Below are 17958 nucleotides of genomic sequence, written 5' to 3'. Positions count from 1 at the left end.
ATCTGATTCTATGTAATTATGTGACCAAACTATGCAGTCAGTGTTCTAGCACAAGGATATGCAAATGAACCACATCAGCCAATCAGAGACAGGCTTTTTCATCCAATCAAAACTCAGCAACAAGCTGCAGAACCTTCAAAACACAAGGATTTATGAAAAATTCAAGAAAAACAAACTTTTATTTTGTAACCAAATGTACAAATATGCTTACATAAAAGGGTCTTTTCTATTACAATTTTTAGAAGTGAGATTGTGGAACTTAATGTCATAAGAAAGTTGTTAGAACAATCAAAGGTTGACTTTTGGTCAAGAATGTGTTTTTATCTGAATAAAAACTGAAATATTTGTTAAAAAGTAGAAATATTACCTAAAATGCACAAAGTAAACGAGGATATTCTTAGGCTACAAAGTCCACGTGTTAATCTTGCATTTTTTATAAATCCAACCATTTTGTTTGGTCATTTCTGCTACTGACTGAGACTTAAACACACACCGCTAATTATTGTTCATTCACAAATATGCACTTAAGTTGGTGGCATAGATAAACCCAGCAGTTTTTGTTCTGAAAGCTGGAAGGAAGTGTGGCTTTATTTTTAGACGTGCCTCTGCTGGGAGTTCCTTCGGGGTCAGAGGTCCAGGGTTTTGTCGTTATCATACACGATGTTTCCTCTGATGACGACGTAGCGGATGAGCTCCTGGTGCCCGCCCAGCTGGTAAATCAGGTGCTCCCACCTTCAAACAGCAGAGAAAGTGTTCAAAATGAAGACAAAGGTTTAAATTGGTTGACTTTAAATAAGTCCAGGATGAAAATCAGCTTCAGTTAGGGGTTTATACAGACTCACATCGAAGCCGGTAAATGATTAAAACAGTTTGTTTTTCCATTACATTTAAAAATAAAGTTTGAATTAATTGATGATTGTGGAGCTCATTTTAAATATCACCAAGTTGTAGCTCCCTTCATATAACAAGTGGAGTTTATTTAAATTGTTAGGATTCCCATCATTGATCCATTCCATAAATTCACAATATGGCTGACATTAAACTTGATGTCGGCCAGTTTTGCTGTTTCAAGCATCAAATTCTACCCAACTTTCAGCCATCTTGATGTTAATTTAAGCTGAGAACGTTAGCAACATACATTAAGATCTTAAAAAGTCTTAATTTCTTTAAGAAACATGTAAATTGGCCTTAAATATGTAAAACACAGGTCTTAAATTGTGTTAATTGTTTTACAGAGCAATTACGCAGCCAAACATCAGCAATAATTAACATAAGTGTTGACAGTATGGAAGTTTTTGCATAGACTAAACATCTCAGCATGACACACAATTTCAGTGTAAAAAACCAGCATTTTTCGGCTTGACGTTTTGTTCAGACAGCAGATTTATGTCCATTTTGGCCTTCCATACTCAACCGCCTCAAGTCGCAAAAGCCAATGATGTTGGCGTGTGACTAAAGTCCCACGAGAAAAAAAACTACATGGAACATAAGACTAAATAGTCCTGCTAGGACAACAGTTAAGATCTGATATTTACCGTGTTGCGTTCAGGATCAGCAGGTCTCCGTGTTTGTTCACCTCCAGGGATCCGTGCGTGTCGGAGCGGCTGAGAGCGTACGCGGCGTTGATGGTAGCGGCAGCCAAAGCCTCAGTCATGGACATCCTCATGTTGACGCAGGCTAAATGCATCACTACCGGCTGGAAATAAAACATTTACATGAGGAGAACGGGTTGGGATGGACGGGAAGCTAGAGACGAGTACCGACCATGGAGCAGCAGTAAGCGTTGGGGTTGAAGTCGCTGCCGAGGGCGACGATCACGCCTGCCTCCAGCATGTCTCTGGCCCGAGGCTGAGGCAACCTGAAGGCACAAAAACATCCATGAACTACGAATCCCAGGAGCAGAGAGTCAGGTTGTTGTCTCAGTACCGTAGGATGTAAGCCGTGGTCGGGAGGAGGACGGCAGCGGTTTTCGATTTCGCCATGGCGACGATCCCTTCGTCTGTGACCTCCTCAAGATGGCTGATAGCCAGCGCTCCGAGATCCGCTCCCATCTGAGACACAGCAGCTTGTTTTAATGTGGTGAATAATCAATTCAAATAATAAACTTTTGATGAATGAGCAACATATACATGTATACATATATACAGAAGATATACATGTAGATATGTTCCACTCAGAACTCTGCCAGTGGCATTGTAAAGTAAGTTATGATCTGTTCCTGCATTTTAAGCAATAAAATATTTATTTTATTTGCTAATTTCCATTTTTTATGGAAATTGCATAAAAAGTGATTACACAAAAAATCTGCAGCATATGTCAATTTTTATTCAGTTGTCAGAATAATCTATTATTAAAATAAATGTTAGCTGCAGCCTTATTTAGAAATGTAAAACTTGAAACTATATATATGTACATATATACATTTTGCAATTAAGAAAAACTACATTTGTAAAAAGAAAAATCCAATTATTTATTGATTTATTCAAAAATAAACAAATCAGCCAACACTGCAGATCCTTTGCTACAAATGGTCAAGCGTTCACTAAAGGAATTTAATTATTTGTGCATTTCTATCCTATAAAAAAGGCTTAAATTAAAAATTTGCAGAATTTGTCTTTTTTTTTTAATCCAATTAAATTGATTAACTGTAAGAATAACCTGTAAATACTGTGATTTTGATCTGGGTAAACCTTTGCAGCGTTCATGGGATGCAGCTCGTCTCCATGGAAGTTGATGTTGAGGCCCATTTCTTTCCCAGCCAGTAGGACGGCGCGCGTCGAGTCCAGATCAAAAACTCCCTGTTCACAGAAAACGTCGATGTTTTGGACCTTCAGTCTCCCGGCCGACATCAGCTCCTTCAGCCGAGGAAGCTGAACCTGCAGGACGTCCTCTGTGGCTTCTGCCACCGTCTTCCCTCTGAGGGACAGAAACACAGCCTGCGTTACATTCAACCCATCATTTCAGCATAACTCCAGGCTTTTTGTGTAATATTTGGTGCATAAATTTTATATTAATTAACTGCATATTTTTTTTAAAAAGTACACTCTAGTTTTCTATATTTCTTTAGCAAGTGGAGTCATAAAATGGTTTAATCTGGCGTTTGATCTGCTTATAAATTCTTCCCCCAAACTGACAGATTAAATATGTCGCAGAATGTTTAACTTTTAAATGATTATTGCTGCATTTTAAACTGTGTACTATATGAAAAAAGCTAAACTTGTCACAATAAGCAATTAAGATGGCCTCAATAATTTCCCTTCTAGTGATTAATATGGTCAAATTTGTTTTCAGACATTAAATTAAAACCATTTTATTCATGGTTGCCGTTCTAAGTGGTTTTTATTTCTGTTGCATTTGTTGCTTTATTTTGGATATTTCAAATGTCTTCCAGTTTGAATGTTAAGTGTTTGTTTGTTGAGGGTGAACTTGCATTATTATCCCGTTGTCAACATATTACTTGGAAATTGTTTCTAAATAATAATATTGTCTATCGCAATAATTACTGGGACAATTTATCATTAGGTCCCAGAGGTTATTGCAATAAACAACAATAATGTCATTTTGAGACCATTTTCAACTCCATTCGCAAATATCAATGAACTTTAACACTGGTAGACATTTGAAATATCCAAAATAAATAAAGAAAACAATAGAAACAGCCAAGAAAAACTAATTACGAAGTCTTTGTAAACAAAACTGTCATAAAAATGACTAATTGACACCAAAGCACCAGGCTGAAGACTTTTGTCATTCAATTTTTGGAACAAAGACAGAGAGAAAAATAATGATTGGTTAATTTATTCCAACAGGCCTAAAAGAAGCACCTATCAAAACAGCATACTGCTTCATAAACACTGGTGGTTAAACCGACAGACTATCAAAACAAACTTCCGGTATGCTACACCGACAGAACACCGGTGTTGCACCGTATTCTGTGACCACCATATATTATGACCGCAGGAGGCGCTGCAGCATTTTAACACTATGCTACGCTAAAAGACGTGAACTTTTCAAGCAACAACAAAGAATAAAAACTAACATTTGACCATTAATATTATAGAAATATAGATCTTCACAGAATATGATAGCGCTTACAGATATTGTGACCACATTGTAGCGTATAGAAGAACATTAAATACTAAAGAAGTGGAGTTAGTATTTTACTCCGGTAAGGATTCTTACTTGGGCACAGCGTGGGCTCCACAGTACGTGGAGGAGATGCTGATGGGAAGCGATCTGCTCGCCTCCTCGATCACCTCCAGCATCTTCAGCTCCGTCTGGAGCTCCAGGCCGTATCCGCTCTTGCACTCCACCAGGGTGGTTCCGGCTCGCTGCATCCGCTGCAGCCGGCTCCTCAGGGAGGCCAGCAGGTCGGAGGCGGCGGCGGCTCGAGTGCGCTCCACCGTGTAGTGGATTCCTCCTCCAGCGCGGTGCACCTCCATGTAGGTGGCACCGGCTAGCTGCAGGTCGGAGGTGTTAGCCATCTTTAAGCGGTTTCTACATGTTTCACCAGCTCAATTTTGATTTTTAAGCCTTATTTTTTTTTTAATTTAATGCATGTAACATCACATGAGTTGGCAACAGAAGTGGCCAACTGGCGATAAATTTACACTTACCCAGGATGGACGCAAAAGACAGCTAACTAGCTAGCAACGATATATTAGCAGCTAGTTAGCAGTAGTGATGGGATTTTCGGCTCCTTTTCGAGATGCGGCTCTAATGGCTCTTCTTACTGTGGAGAGCCGGCTCTTTCGGCTCCCAAACGGCTCCCCATATATATTTTTGACATTATTAATTAATTAATAGCTTAAACCTAATTTTATAATATTTTGTTTCATTATTGACATTGTTAAGCACTTATGATGAGTAAAAATGACGCATAACAATGCTATAGCAATACCGATGCGTGTGATGTCCGCATGTGGTTGTGCAGGTTGTTTATCGAGCCTGCACGATAGGAAATGCTGACTTTGCACAGTCTGCACTCTACCCTGGAGCTTGATGTAGCATTAAAATGAGTCCAAATCTTGCTCTGTTTTATGTCACTCATTTATTTTCACCTATTCAGTTCTCGCACTGACTCCCCTTCTTTCTGTGCTTCTTGACCGCTGAGTGAGTGTCTGTACATAAACACCTGCCGACGAACGCTATACAGCTTGGCCAATTGCCTGCCGTTTCCACAAAAAAAGTGGAGATAAACTTTTTTTTCCAGTGTTTTCCCGCCACATTATTAATTGAAACTGTGTGTGATTGGTCAGATGTGTGGAGCACACGCTTGACATGAGGGCAGTGGACCGACCGAGGGAAAAAAACTCTCCGCTCTAGCAGAAGAGCAAAACGCGCAAGGAGAGGGAGAAGGGGGGAGAGACAGCGAGGCACCGCAGAACAAAAAAAACGATGTGGGGAAAAACTCTCCGCTCTAGCACTGGCAGAAGAGCAAAACGCGCAAGGAGAGGGAGAAGGGGGAGGAGAAGGGGGGGGGGAGAGACAGCGAGGCACCGCAGGACAAAAAAAACGATGTGGGGAAAAACTATCGGCTCTGGCACTTGCAAAGCACAAGCACAACGACAGGGAGGCGGAGAGACAGCGATATACTGTAGAAAAAAACCCGGCTCCCAAATAGGATCCTAAAACGGATCCCATTGTGGAGCCGGTTCCAATCATTCACTTCAAAGAGCCGGCTCTTAGAGCCGGATCGTTCGCGACCGACACATCACTAGTTAGCAGTAGCCGTTGGTTTCATAACGGAAAGTGAGGTTGCCTCCCCTTCAAATTAAATATTGGCGTCCAACGCCTGCGCAGCAGGAGAAAAGTCGTTTATCTCGCCATTATTTTACAGATATTAATAAATGTTTCCTCACCAAAGGTCAACCAACCGGTCCACATTTACAAAATCGAGCGAAATGCGGTGTCGATGAACCGTGCTACATTTGTTCAACTGTTATAACTTTTTACAGTTTAAAAAAAACGTTTCCAGAGCTCACCAGAAATCCACAGATTAACAAAACCAAACAAAATTGAGATAAATTAATTTTGCTATGTTTGTGAAGCTAAAATTTTTTATAGCACAGTTGCTTGACAAACAGTTGATTTTGTAACTTGTGGGGTCGATTGACCTTTGAGGACCTCTGGAAACATTTATTAATATCTTCAAAATAATAGCAGGACATGCAAAAAAAAAATCTGCTGTACAAACATAGCGCAGATGTTTGATATGAAGCAGGTGCGGTCAGCTTCAGTGAGGTGCAACTATAGAGGCAAAAGGAAAAAAGCTAACTAGCAAGGCTACATTAGCAGCTAGTTAGCGGTAGCCTCAACTGCCTCAAGGCACAAAACACAATAAAGATTTCTGCCCACAAGATTAAATAGTCCTCTCACACAAAATATGAGAGTGATAATTAAACTAAATGTTTTTAAATTCATTATTTTAAAGCCTTATTTTTATGAATTTAAGACTTTTTGAGGACACCATGCATAAAGCTGGCAGACTTAAAGAAAGGATTGGTGAACAGAGGGACTAAAATAATAAATATTTTCCTGCATTTCCTTATTCATGTTTATCCACATCTGGGAAATAATAATAATCCAGTTCTAGACTTTTCCCAGAAGTTCTGAATGAAGCTGTGGGAGTGAACAGACTCAGTCAGGATGTTTATACCTTCATTGCAAATTCATGAACTCTGTCTCCGGCCCAGACTGGATGAGTGTGAGCATCAACAAGCCCTGAAACAAAGGAACAAGGAAAAACAACTTCAGTACTTTCATTTATTGTAATAAATGAAATAAGTTTGAGTTTCCAAATATAATTTTTTTCCATTTTTGTTTTCTAGATATCTGTGTTTTACAAAGTAAACAGATTTATGAGTTAAATTTCACAATGTTTATGCTCTCTGTACAGTCCACATAAACCAAAAGATACTGAGAGGAAAAAGATTTTATGTCAGATGTTATGTGGAAAAAAGGACAGTTTTAAGAACTGAGAATAAAATAAAAATATTAATGGGTTAATGCTAACTGTTATTGTCCTCTCTAACTGGTATATGTATTTTAAATACAATACTTAAAATTTTCCAATTAAATTTCTACTTTTTAGCTTTCTAATTTAAACTGAGCCTTTTTTTAGTTGACTTGGAGGCATCATGTCTAAAGATGTTTAAATTATGGCTTCTTTACATAGATTTAAGTTTAAATAGATTTAATAAATATAAGTTTTTACTAAAAAGTGTTTGACTTCATTTTGAAGGTGCTTTTTAGTTACCCTTAATAGATACATAAACTTAATAAAGCACTTTTAACTGTAGCAGTTTGAACATTTTCCATGTTTAAGGTCTGAAAGTTGCATGAATTAGACAGATGCAGCAAACTGCAGCCAATGCTCACCAGGAAGAACACACATCCCTGCAGCATCGATCACATTATCGAAGGAGGACTCCGAGAACCGAGCGCTGATGGTTTCTGCAGGACCCACAGCTTTAATCAGACCATCACTGCAAGGAGAAACAATTCACATGAATTAAAAAAAGAATACTTTTAATGACTGCAGCTGAGGTGGAAGAAGTAATGTGTAAAAGTCTTAGGTCATCCCTAATTTATTTACGCTTTTCTTCCACTAAATGAGGTCATGAATCAGACTGAAAACTCCTTCAGACAGTTTGGAAATCTACTAATTGCTGATAATGTGAAGCAATTAGGGTTGGTTTAAATCTTTTGCACAAAACTGAAAGCCAAACTAAAAACTGTAATTAAGAAATGTACAAAAGTTGGCTCTTGGTTGTAGTTGGTGACAAACTTAGCTTAAAAAAAATAAACATTTTAGTGACTTTTGGTGTAATTATCAACAATATCCAACAGAGGGCGCCACTGGACAAACAAAAAAGAGCAACAATACAATTTATTCTCATGCTGGGAGAAATTAACCACTTTCTACCTCAAACAGCAGCTTGTATCGTCACTTTTTTAAAATTAGAAATTGTTTTTAAATGCTTTTTGTTAAATCTCACCTACCGACGACAACGCTGGCGTTTTCGATCACACTCAGGTTGTTCATCCCATGCCTGGTCAGGAACTTCTCCCCGTTGTTGCAGATTAAAACAACCTGCTTGGCATTTTTCACCAGCAGCCTGTGATTTCTGGACATCTTCCCTCTTCAAATGCAACGCTCAGACCACTTTAGGGTGGAAACGAGGTAAATATTTGCCAAAGAGAGAAGAGGTCAAAGTGCGCAGAGAGATGGGCGGGCAGAGCTCAAACACATTAGGATTCAGAGAGAGAGAAAAACAAAAAGGACACAAATCCGCTTTAAGAAATGTTACAATAATTGTTTTATTGTTTCTGCATCGCAACACGCAAACAGGCATCATAGTAAAAAAGAAAATCAAAATTTGTTTCACATGGTGAAAACACAAACACACGTTAACTCCACCACCAGGTACAACTACAAAAACATCATCATCATCATCACTCTCTCATTTCTCCATCTTCTTCCTCCTCTTCCACACCTCGGATGTACAAGACATTGTTGCATCTGTGGAAGGAAAAAAAAATCCAAACACTTTTTTCAGCACATTTAATTATTAACAGATGTTGGTTAGGATTCCTGTTTTCTGCTGCAACAAAAACAGTCTTGAATATAATGCTCTCTCATCTTTCCCATTTTTAAAAGTGGCTAACAAATATTAGCAGTCAAGTGGTGATTGTTACATAAAAGTTCCTCAACACTCTTATCCAACTTGCAATAACAAAAAAAAATGTTTCAGTTGCACAAACTTTTATTAAAGATTGTTTCTTCCAAAGTGTTTCAGTGTCAGATTGTGGCAGTAAAATGTTAATTTTTCACACGTCTTTCTCAGACCATTCCATGTGAATAAACCACAGCGCTAATGCAATAGAAAACTGTTTCCACACCTGATCAGCACTTCACCAAGATGCCCCGCCAACGCTCCATCAACGTACTCCTCTGTGTTCGCCAACTGGTGGAAATCATGCATGAAAAAGGTCAGAAGGTTTTAGTGGGACGGGATGTTTTCGTTTTGTTTTCTTCCTCCAATAATTTTCTGTCCTGCGTCGGCCATTTTACAAAAGCATCACAGACTAAAACAAACACTCTGCTTGGCAAAAATTAACCAAGAACGTTACTAAACAAAAGTTCACTTGGATATTAAGATCAGACGAAAACACCTCTGCTAATAATTCTCTCATTTATTTTATTTTTTATCATAGCTGCAAAATTATGTTTGTTTTCAGAGTTTATTCATTTTAGAGATGTTCTTCACTGAAAGGTGTTAACCACATGAACATCATCCAGTTTATTTTATAACAACTAAGCAGAAAAAGTTGGGTAAACAGTTACCAATTTATTTATTTTTTTTTGTTGAAAAGATTATAAATTTACTGAAATGTGGATGAAAAGGAAGGTGATTTTGCAGCGCCCCCTGCTGGATTTTGGGTAGAATAAAGTGAAGAATTATTCAACGTCTTAGCAGGTGTAAATTTTGTTTTTTGCTTTAAATGTTTCATAATTTGATCTTGATTTATTTTCTTTTTTATTATTATTATTCTTTGCGCAGCTTATTGAAGACGGGCATTAAATGAGGACAAAGCCACCAAGTGAAAAGTAATCGCTGGCCAAAAACATTTAAAAAAAAATAATGTTACAAAAGAATTTTATTGCGACTTTTTTCAACAACAAACTAAGCAGGCAATATTTTACTTTGAAAATATATAGTAGTCAGATTTTTGTTTTTTAAATAAAAACTTGGGCTTGATATAAAAAAAACTAACTAAAAATGTTTAATCAATCTTCAGCAGTAAGAACAGAGTTAAGATCATTCTTTAAGTCAAATTTGTTGCATCTTAATAAATTAAAGCAGATCAATGATTCATCTCATTGCATGTTGTATTACTATGACTACACAGTTTCCACAACAAATACTCCACGTTCAGAGATAATAAAACATCTACAAAATATATTTACTCTCATTTCTATATTTAGTTTGCATTTGCATTTCTGCCTAAATATTTTGTCCTACCTCAAAATAATATTAAAGATCAAATTTTACGACTTGAAATTTTAACAGATACTGGAACATAAATAAGCTTCTGAACATTATAGGTTAAAATAAGACCTGCTTAATACTGCAGCTCATTGAACCAACTTTGGTTTCGAATAACAGAAATTTGTCAACATTATTTTTTTTAAATTCTTGCGATGAAAGAAAAAAGAGCATATTAAATGTTTCTGTAAATCCTGTTTGGATCAAACATCACAAGATACTGACTGAGACATCTGAAAATGTTGTTTTGAATTATTAGGTTCAGATTCTCACATTGTGAATAATAATTAGTGTCAGGAAGAGCTCCAAGTTGTTCCCACCTGCATGTTCATGTATCCATCCACAGACACCAGGTAGCCTTTATACTCCATCCCCCACTTCAGCTTCACCATCACAGGTTTTCCTGTCAGGCCGTTGAGGAAAGGCTTCGGATTCAGAGGTAAACTCTGCAGGAAATAAAGAAACAGGAAAGAAAACTTTAGTTTACCACAAGCTACCAGTTAAATTAGAGGCGAAACAAAGACATAGTGATATATTTTATTGTTTGGAAAGCATGGGTACAGTAACAGGAACACGTATTTTCTAAACCAAATGTCATGAGTAACAACTTTATAAAGCTTTTATTCTACTTGTGGTAAGGGACTTTTTAAAATTTCCTAATAAAAAATCACAGTAGTAAAAGCTCGACATCCTGATAGTGTAACATTTAGCTGTAGTAGCTCCGTGTTTTCTGAATGAATAAATAAATACACCTCCGTGCAACGTAATTAGTCTATTAAAGAAGTTCTGCTTTTCAATAAAATGATTGCATGTAAATAATTACAGAAGACGGAAGCAAACACGACTATTTAAACAGTCTGTTTGACGAATTGTGACAGCTTTACCTATGGTCGTAGTTATGAATGAGAAGCTAACGATGCTAACGCTAAACAAAAGGAAACACACAAACAGGAAGAACGCTACGTCATATCTACAAAGCTTAAAGGCCGCGGTAAAAGTTTACTCACCATATTTATTTCGCTTCAGTAGTTAATCAAACGCTAAAAGTAGAAAATGCGATATTTTCGTCACAGGAACGTTTGGGTTCAAACAACTAGCAGCACGCTTTGCCGCCGGCAGGAAGTACGTCACTCCTGATGCCGAGACAGCGTTTGCCTGTTTTTTTCTCTTGCACCGCCACCTAGCGGTCAGATATGCGTACACTCAACTAAACAGACCGGAACACAAGTAATGAGATTTATCTTAAATAAAACAACATTAAAACTAAGGAAGAGGCAAAAATGAAATAAAATAAAACATTTAATTCTTTTCTCCATCTATTGATAATGTGCTAATTAAGTTTGCAGTGTAATAACTATTGTTATCTTGTCATATTTCTAGTTTTTCCACAATCACCAGTCAATATATTTCTGATTTTACAGTTTTTGTAAATATTTATGTTTCAGTACTAAATGTTTCTATTGAATGTAATAATTCTTGGCTTAAAACAGCATCTTCTTCTGACTTTTTAATTTATTTATCCTGTTCCAAAGTCTTGTTGTGATCTTTCTTTTATAATCTTTATGCATTGTGTTACTTTGTTTCTATTCTCTTCTATTCTATGCTACTCTATTTCAGATTATTGGGTTCTATTACAATCTGAAAACAATTAGTTTTTCTCTATTCAATTTCTTGTATAAAACAGTGTTTGACAGTAAGATGTTTAACGAAATGAAAACTGAATTATCCATTTTCTAACACCCTTGTCCCTTAATGGGGTCAGGAGGTGCTGGTGTCTATCTCCAGCTAACGTTCCGGGCGAGAGGGGGGGTCACCCTGGACAGGTCGCCAGTCTGTCGCAGGGCAACAACAGGACAAACAACCATGCACACACACACTCACACCTAGGGAGAATTTAGAGAGACCAATTAACCTAACAGTCATGTTTTTGGACTGTGGGAGAAAGCCGGAGAGAACCCACGCATGCAAACTCTGTGCAGAAAGACCCCGGGGCGGGAATTGAATCCAGAACCTTCTTGCTGCAAGCAACAGTGCTACCAACTGCGCCACTGTGCAGCCGAAAACTGAATTAAGGCATCCAAAATATTTGATTTTCATGTGAGATCTAGGTCATGCAAGTTTTGTCTCTGCAGCTCTTTCTTTTTTTTTTCTTCAGACGTACATCATCGTGTGGTAATTGCACTTTTTTCCCTGCTGTGAAGAGTTGATCCATTACTGACGCACATGGACAAGTTGAAACCCGCTAAGTAAATAAGGTAAAATCTGATTTTACAGGAACAGGTGAGTTCTTTCAGAAACATTCCTGCGAAATTGGTCTGGAACTTTCTTAATATGTTTGAAATGCTTCTAACGTTGCATCGCTACACTTATTTAGTTAAGTTTCCCCTAATTATCCTATCCAACAGGGGGTCTGGTTTCGACTATGTGACAAAACAATTCATACTCTCACTAAAAATCAGAAAAATTACACAAAATAGGCAATATACAAACAGTTTAAATACCTAAAATATTTGTGAATTTACTATAAATAGAATGATTTCAATAGATTAATTACAGATTATCAAAATGACCAAATATTAAAAAAAATTATATAACAGAAATGAAAAAATATACTAAACAAGGCATTAAAATAATCAAAGCTTTCACATACATTATTTAAAAAAAGTTGTCTCTAATTTATGGTAAAATACCAGCAGCTGTGGTTGCTGACATTTTACTGAATTTCTACAGAATTTTACCACATTTTACTAAATTTCTACAGAATTTTACCACATTTTACTAAATTTCTACAGAATTTTACCACATTTTACTAAATTTCTACAGAATTTTACCACATTTTACTGTATTATACGGTATAAATCTGGCAACCACACCTACTGGTAGTTCAACAAAGATTAGAGACGTTTTGTTTGTTGTTTTTTTACAGTGTATGACCATTAGGAGGCTTAAACTGACCAGTTAAGAATCAAAACATCATTGGAAAATGATCTAAAATAGAATAAAGATATGATCTTAACTGTGAAAGACCTGAAAAGAAAGAAAAGCACAAACCTCCCATGCAGCTTCTCATGTGGTTGTTAAAAAGAATACACTCCTCTTTTTTTTTTACGTTTATTGTTCATGACCTTCCCAAGACAATAAACTATTCTAGGATTTAAGCCACGGCTCTTTAAAACAATGTGGCCTCAGTGTCATAAGATTCCCAGTCATTATCTTGGCATCGACTCCAAGCCTTTCGTTTGCCGACGTCATTATTTGGAAAGAACCGACTTTGTTCAGGGAGCAAGCGGGAATGTTTTCCAGTCTGCTGCCTGATGGAGCAACGAGCCTCTGGAGCCGCTAAACGGAGGGAAGAGGACGAGGCGTGGAGCCGACGAACCAAACCAAGTACAAAATCTTCCCACACTTTTGGTTCAAGTCCAGCAGAGGATGAAAAGTTACACATTAAAAAATTAACAGTAAGATTTATCTTATATGTTGGCTGCTCATTTTTCAAAGTTATATTTTAACCATCTTATTCTTACATTTATAAATGTCAAAGGTCCAAACTAAATATTTAATTTGCAGATAAATATGTAACTAGAAAGCTAAATATTTAGTTTGCAAACTAGTTAGATATTTAACTTCCACATTAAATATTTTGTTCCCCTTTCCCCAAAAACATATTTAATTTGGAGCTAAAGTTTTAGTTTTCAAACTAAATATTTTGTTTAACTTCCAAAGTAAACATTTAGTTAGAAAGCTAAATATTTAGTTTATAATCTAAATCTTTAGTTGTTAAATTCTGAGCTAAATATTTATTTTTCTAATTAAATGTTTAACTTAATTAATTAGAAACCTAAACATTTAGTCTGCAGGCTAAATATTTAGGTCCCAAATAAATAATTTGTATAGAGTTAAATATTTAGTTTCCCAACTAAATATTTAACTCCAAATTAAATGTTTATTTTGATAGCTAAATATATTCTGTTACTCCACACTAAATATTTAAATTACAAACTAAATGTTTATCCTCTTAGCTAAATATTTCATTTGATAGTTAAACGTTTATAACAGTTTGAATAAGAAGGTGAAAAATGAGCAACCGCGTGTTTTCTCTAACAGGCAAAAAAAATATATATTATTAGTATTTATTTTTTTTATTGCATAACTTTACAAACAGCATTTTAAAGCAGAGCGGCTCAAATAAAATTTTGTGATTACAGTAAATAGAAACTATAAAGTTTATGTAAAGCAGGAAGCTTTGCTGTGAGGCTGTTTGGAGAGAAAATGTCTCCTTGAGGGGGAGCGGAACCACTGACCGAACACAGACAAACAGAACCGAGGAAACAGGTGAGATAGTTTAGCTTGGCTCACTGCTTATTGGACACGGGTCACATCCACAGAAAACGGGTCACGCTCCGACTACACGGGTTGAGATTTGGATACAATTCCGGAACACAAGGGGGCGCTGTAATGCGGACCGGCTCGGAAAAGTCCCAGTAAATCTGCTTCTGCGTCAATTATGGAGCGCAGACGCTCGTGTGGAAAACAGAACTTGACGTTTCCACGTTGCCTGTTTGTGTCGCTGGTTTTCTACGGACAGAAACATTGTCAACAACAAAGGAGGCGATTGGTGCTCAGCAGAGCGGCCAGTCGGCGCTCCTCTCAGTGCGTCAGCAGCGTCACTTTGCGAGACAATTAGTCAGGAAATGAGGATACAGAAATCAGCTTTTCACTGGGGATTCACAATTACACAACTGTTTATGTGATAAAGTGGCCTAATTTGGATTTACACCGGACACAGTGGCTATTGCGACCACAAACTTCAATTTGTAGCTCAGTTTACCCGCAATCATCACTGTACCTTCATTAAAATATATAATCTAATGAGCTTTGACAGCTTTATTATTTTGTAGCACAGGAGGCATTACCTATATTTATCAAGAGAAAAGCAATAGTCACTAGAAGCACCAAAAATTACTGTAAAATACCATTTGAGTTGTATCTTTCAAACTCATTACCATCTGGCATTAAAATATTCATTTAAAGGCTTCTGTAGTGCACTCAGGTCTAAATATTGTAATTGTTTTGACTGAATAGTTGTAAATACATTATTTTATTGTTTTTACTGTTAATCTTAACGTTTTATTTTAACCAACTATCAAAGGTTTTAAAGGGTTGAGGTTGTGAATCAGCTATAGACGGTGTGATCCAGGCTTTCCTTGATCTTGATATGATTCTTGTATCTATTCCTATCAAAAACGATAAAATAAAAATAAATGTACTTTTTTTTTATTTATATTTTACAAAAAGTTACTCAAGTGAATCTAAGTAGAAACTAAGGTGGGTAGAGTTCCCAACAATTGTACTGAAGAAAGAGTAAAAAGGTATTTGGTAAAAAGCACTGAGTGAATGACCAAATTATCAATCATCTAATATTTAACGATTACAGCATCAGACAGAAAATAATAATAATAAAGTTAAGTGGAAATGATAGTATTTTAGGAGACAAAATCACAATAATTCATATAAGTAACAAAAAAATAACAAAGTCAGGCAAAATAACTTTTTTCCAAATCAGTTTCTTTCAATAAAAAACTTATAAAACTTTAATAAAAACTGCAGGTGTGTGTCTGTGTCTGGTGAATTTTTGGTTAAAACATGTTTGTTCTTCAATAGAAAATCCAGAAGTTTAACTCAAGTAAGAGTAGAAATACTTCATAATAAAATACCCAAGTAAAAGTAAAACGTACAGCGTAGTAAAAGTACATTTTTTCAAAAAAGTTACTCAAGTAAATGTAACTATAGTTCCAGCTACAAGACAAATAAAATAGATTAGAGTTTGTGGTTATAATGTGACAAAATGTGCACAAACTTAAATGAAAGCTTAACTAAAAGCGGTTTGAATCGTAAATCGGGGTGTTTCTTTAAGCAGGATAATAATAAAAAACGCGGAGGGAGAAAGGCGGAGCTGCAGCGCCGCCGTCACCAAACAAACCCTCCGCGTCTGTGCGCTCCTTAGAAATAGATGACCGGGCGGCGGAGTCAGACTGCGGGGAGATGAACCACGCTGCGGGTCTGAGAGCTGCAGACGAGCCGAGCACCGCCGTTCATCCCTCCTCTTCCTCCTCCTCCTCCGCGGGTCTCCTTCTCTCTCTGCGGGACGGGACGCAGCGTCCGGGATCATGTTGTTTTCTCCGAGCGCTGCGTTATTATCGCCTCATTGGGTCGCTGCTGAGTGAAAGAGAAAGTCCACACTGGATCTGAAGAATTTCTTTTTTTAATTATTGTTTTATATTTGTAAGATATTTGCATGGTTTTCTGTCTGGTTCAGTTCGCTTTGGATTATCGCTGCGAGGAGATATGCTGGTTTTATTCCTGATCAGTCTGGCCGTGTTGTCAAACGCAGGTAAGTCCAATTATTATCTCACAAACTAGTGCAATCAGCCACTCAAGTAACGAATACTGTTATGTAAAAAGCTTACAGTGTTATAATAAATCAGTGTGAACTGATTTTGAGGCAGTTTCTGAGGTTTTCCAGCTTGAGCTGCAGGTTCAGGACAATAAATCCAGCGGAACCTGACACTGTGGCCCTGCAGGGGGGTCACGGAGAGTCTGGAAGGCGTCTGAATGCTGCTCATCCCGCTCTATAGCTGCCAAACTTTATCTGTGTCAGAGTCCACGCTGGCTGCAGTCTGCGGCAGGCAGGTGCACAATGCCTCCATTATCTGGTTTTGCATAACATTTCCGATCGAGGTAAATCACTTGACTTGTGTACATAGACACAGTGAGTCAGACTGCAACTCTACTCTGCCTTGCAGAAGTATTCATACCACCAAAAAGTCACATTACAACCACAAACCTCTATATGTTTTTAATTGTATTTTAATTTTTTTGCATATGAAAATCTGCATTTAGTTCCCTTTACTTTGGTACCAGTTGTGGCACCAAATTGCAAATAAAAAATGTTAAAAACTTGTCAAAAATTGACACGTTTTGTAGTGTTAAGTATATTATACTATTATTTTGGGCTGCTATGAACATGCAACAACTTTTAAACCATCCATGCATTACTTGGCTAAATACAGCAAAGAATTAAAAATAAAATAGTTGTTCCAAATAAACTAAAAACATCTTAACAAAAAAAAAGCCCGAAAAAGTTACACAACTGTAAATATTAGGGCAAATATGAGCAAATTAAACAATTCTGTTGCTTAATTTTCACTCAAATATTACATGTTTCAGTTATTGTGAATTTAAAAGAGAAAGAATTTGCAATAATAGTATTTTTTCATTTTTAATTGAAGAAAAAGATTATAAACTTGGTGAATTTGGTCCTTGGAGCAAGAAATTTGGACCAAGTGTAAAATTCAGTGCAACCATTCGTCTTTAGAAATTATGTAACTGATTGAGTACATCTTTTTTATGTAATATCGACCAATTTGATAAATATTGTGTGGCACCTTGAAAAAACAAAAACAATAGAGAAAGAATCACGCTATGAGGATGGCTTTCTTTGTGAGGAAAGGGAAGCTTATGAGAAGATTGAAAAAGTTGTAATGGAGAAAATATGAACTAAAAACATTTGCATAGATAAGAACGGCAGCTATGCTAACGCTAAACCTCAAAGCACATAGCAATAGCAGAAGATAACCATAAACTGCTGAACAGTTTTTATTTGTTTTGTAGAAGCCAACACTAAACTGCTACACTGTTAAAACCTTTTCAGAGGCTAATGCTAATCGCATAAAAAACGTTAACCCGAGTGGAAGTTAACGCTGAACTACTAACATATAAAAAAAAAATTAGCAGAAGCTAATTTTAAACTGCTACACTCTTAAAAACTTTGCAGAAGCTAACGCTAATCACAAACAATGAGTGGAAGCTAATGCTAAACCACTAAACATATAAAAATATTAGCAGA

General features: G+C 36.7%; 3 protein-coding genes across 3 annotated transcripts in view; 1 reads left to right on the top strand and 2 right to left on the bottom strand.

Annotated features, from left to right (window-relative positions):
• Nucleotides 1–160: 160 nt before the first annotated feature.
• amdhd1 (amidohydrolase domain containing 1) lies at nucleotides 161–8266 on the bottom strand. The gene is made up of 9 exons (XM_028011790.1): nucleotides 8001–8266; nucleotides 7381–7487; nucleotides 6659–6723; nucleotides 4183–4460; nucleotides 2691–2916; nucleotides 1927–2051; nucleotides 1765–1858; nucleotides 1536–1696; nucleotides 161–732 (listed from the first exon to the last, which is right to left on the bottom strand). The coding sequence occupies exons 1-9, from the start codon at nucleotides 8135–8137 to the stop codon at nucleotides 627–629; spliced, it is 1299 nt and encodes a 432-aa protein (XP_027867591.1). The 5' UTR covers nucleotides 8138–8266; the 3' UTR covers nucleotides 161–626.
• Nucleotides 8267–8303: 37 nt separating this feature from the next.
• Nucleotides 8304–11213, bottom strand: snrpf (small nuclear ribonucleoprotein polypeptide F). The gene is made up of 4 exons (XM_028011791.1): nucleotides 11060–11213; nucleotides 10373–10498; nucleotides 8905–8969; nucleotides 8304–8524 (listed from the first exon to the last, which is right to left on the bottom strand). The coding sequence occupies exons 1-4, from the start codon at nucleotides 11060–11062 to the stop codon at nucleotides 8458–8460; spliced, it is 261 nt and encodes an 86-aa protein (XP_027867592.1). The 5' UTR covers nucleotides 11063–11213; the 3' UTR covers nucleotides 8304–8457.
• Nucleotides 11214–16002: 4789 nt separating this feature from the next.
• Nucleotides 16003–17958, top strand: part of ntn4 (netrin 4) — a 32904-nt gene continuing 30948 nt past the window's right edge. The window contains exon 1 of the mRNA XM_028011783.1: nucleotides 16003–16443. Within this exon, the coding sequence (XP_027867584.1) occupies nucleotides 16398–16443 (46 nt within the window). The 5' untranslated portion in view covers nucleotides 16003–16397. The remainder of the gene's footprint in view (nucleotides 16444–17958) is intronic.

The sequence above is a fragment of the Xiphophorus couchianus genome, unplaced genomic scaffold, assembly GCF_001444195.1.
Source record: "Xiphophorus couchianus unplaced genomic scaffold, X_couchianus-1.0 Scaffold1000101, whole genome shotgun sequence".
In the NCBI taxonomy this organism is placed as follows: Eukaryota; Metazoa; Chordata; class Actinopteri; order Cyprinodontiformes; family Poeciliidae; genus Xiphophorus; species Xiphophorus couchianus.
Note: the sequence above shows the minus strand (reverse complement) of the source record. Positions and strands in the feature narration are given on the sequence as shown.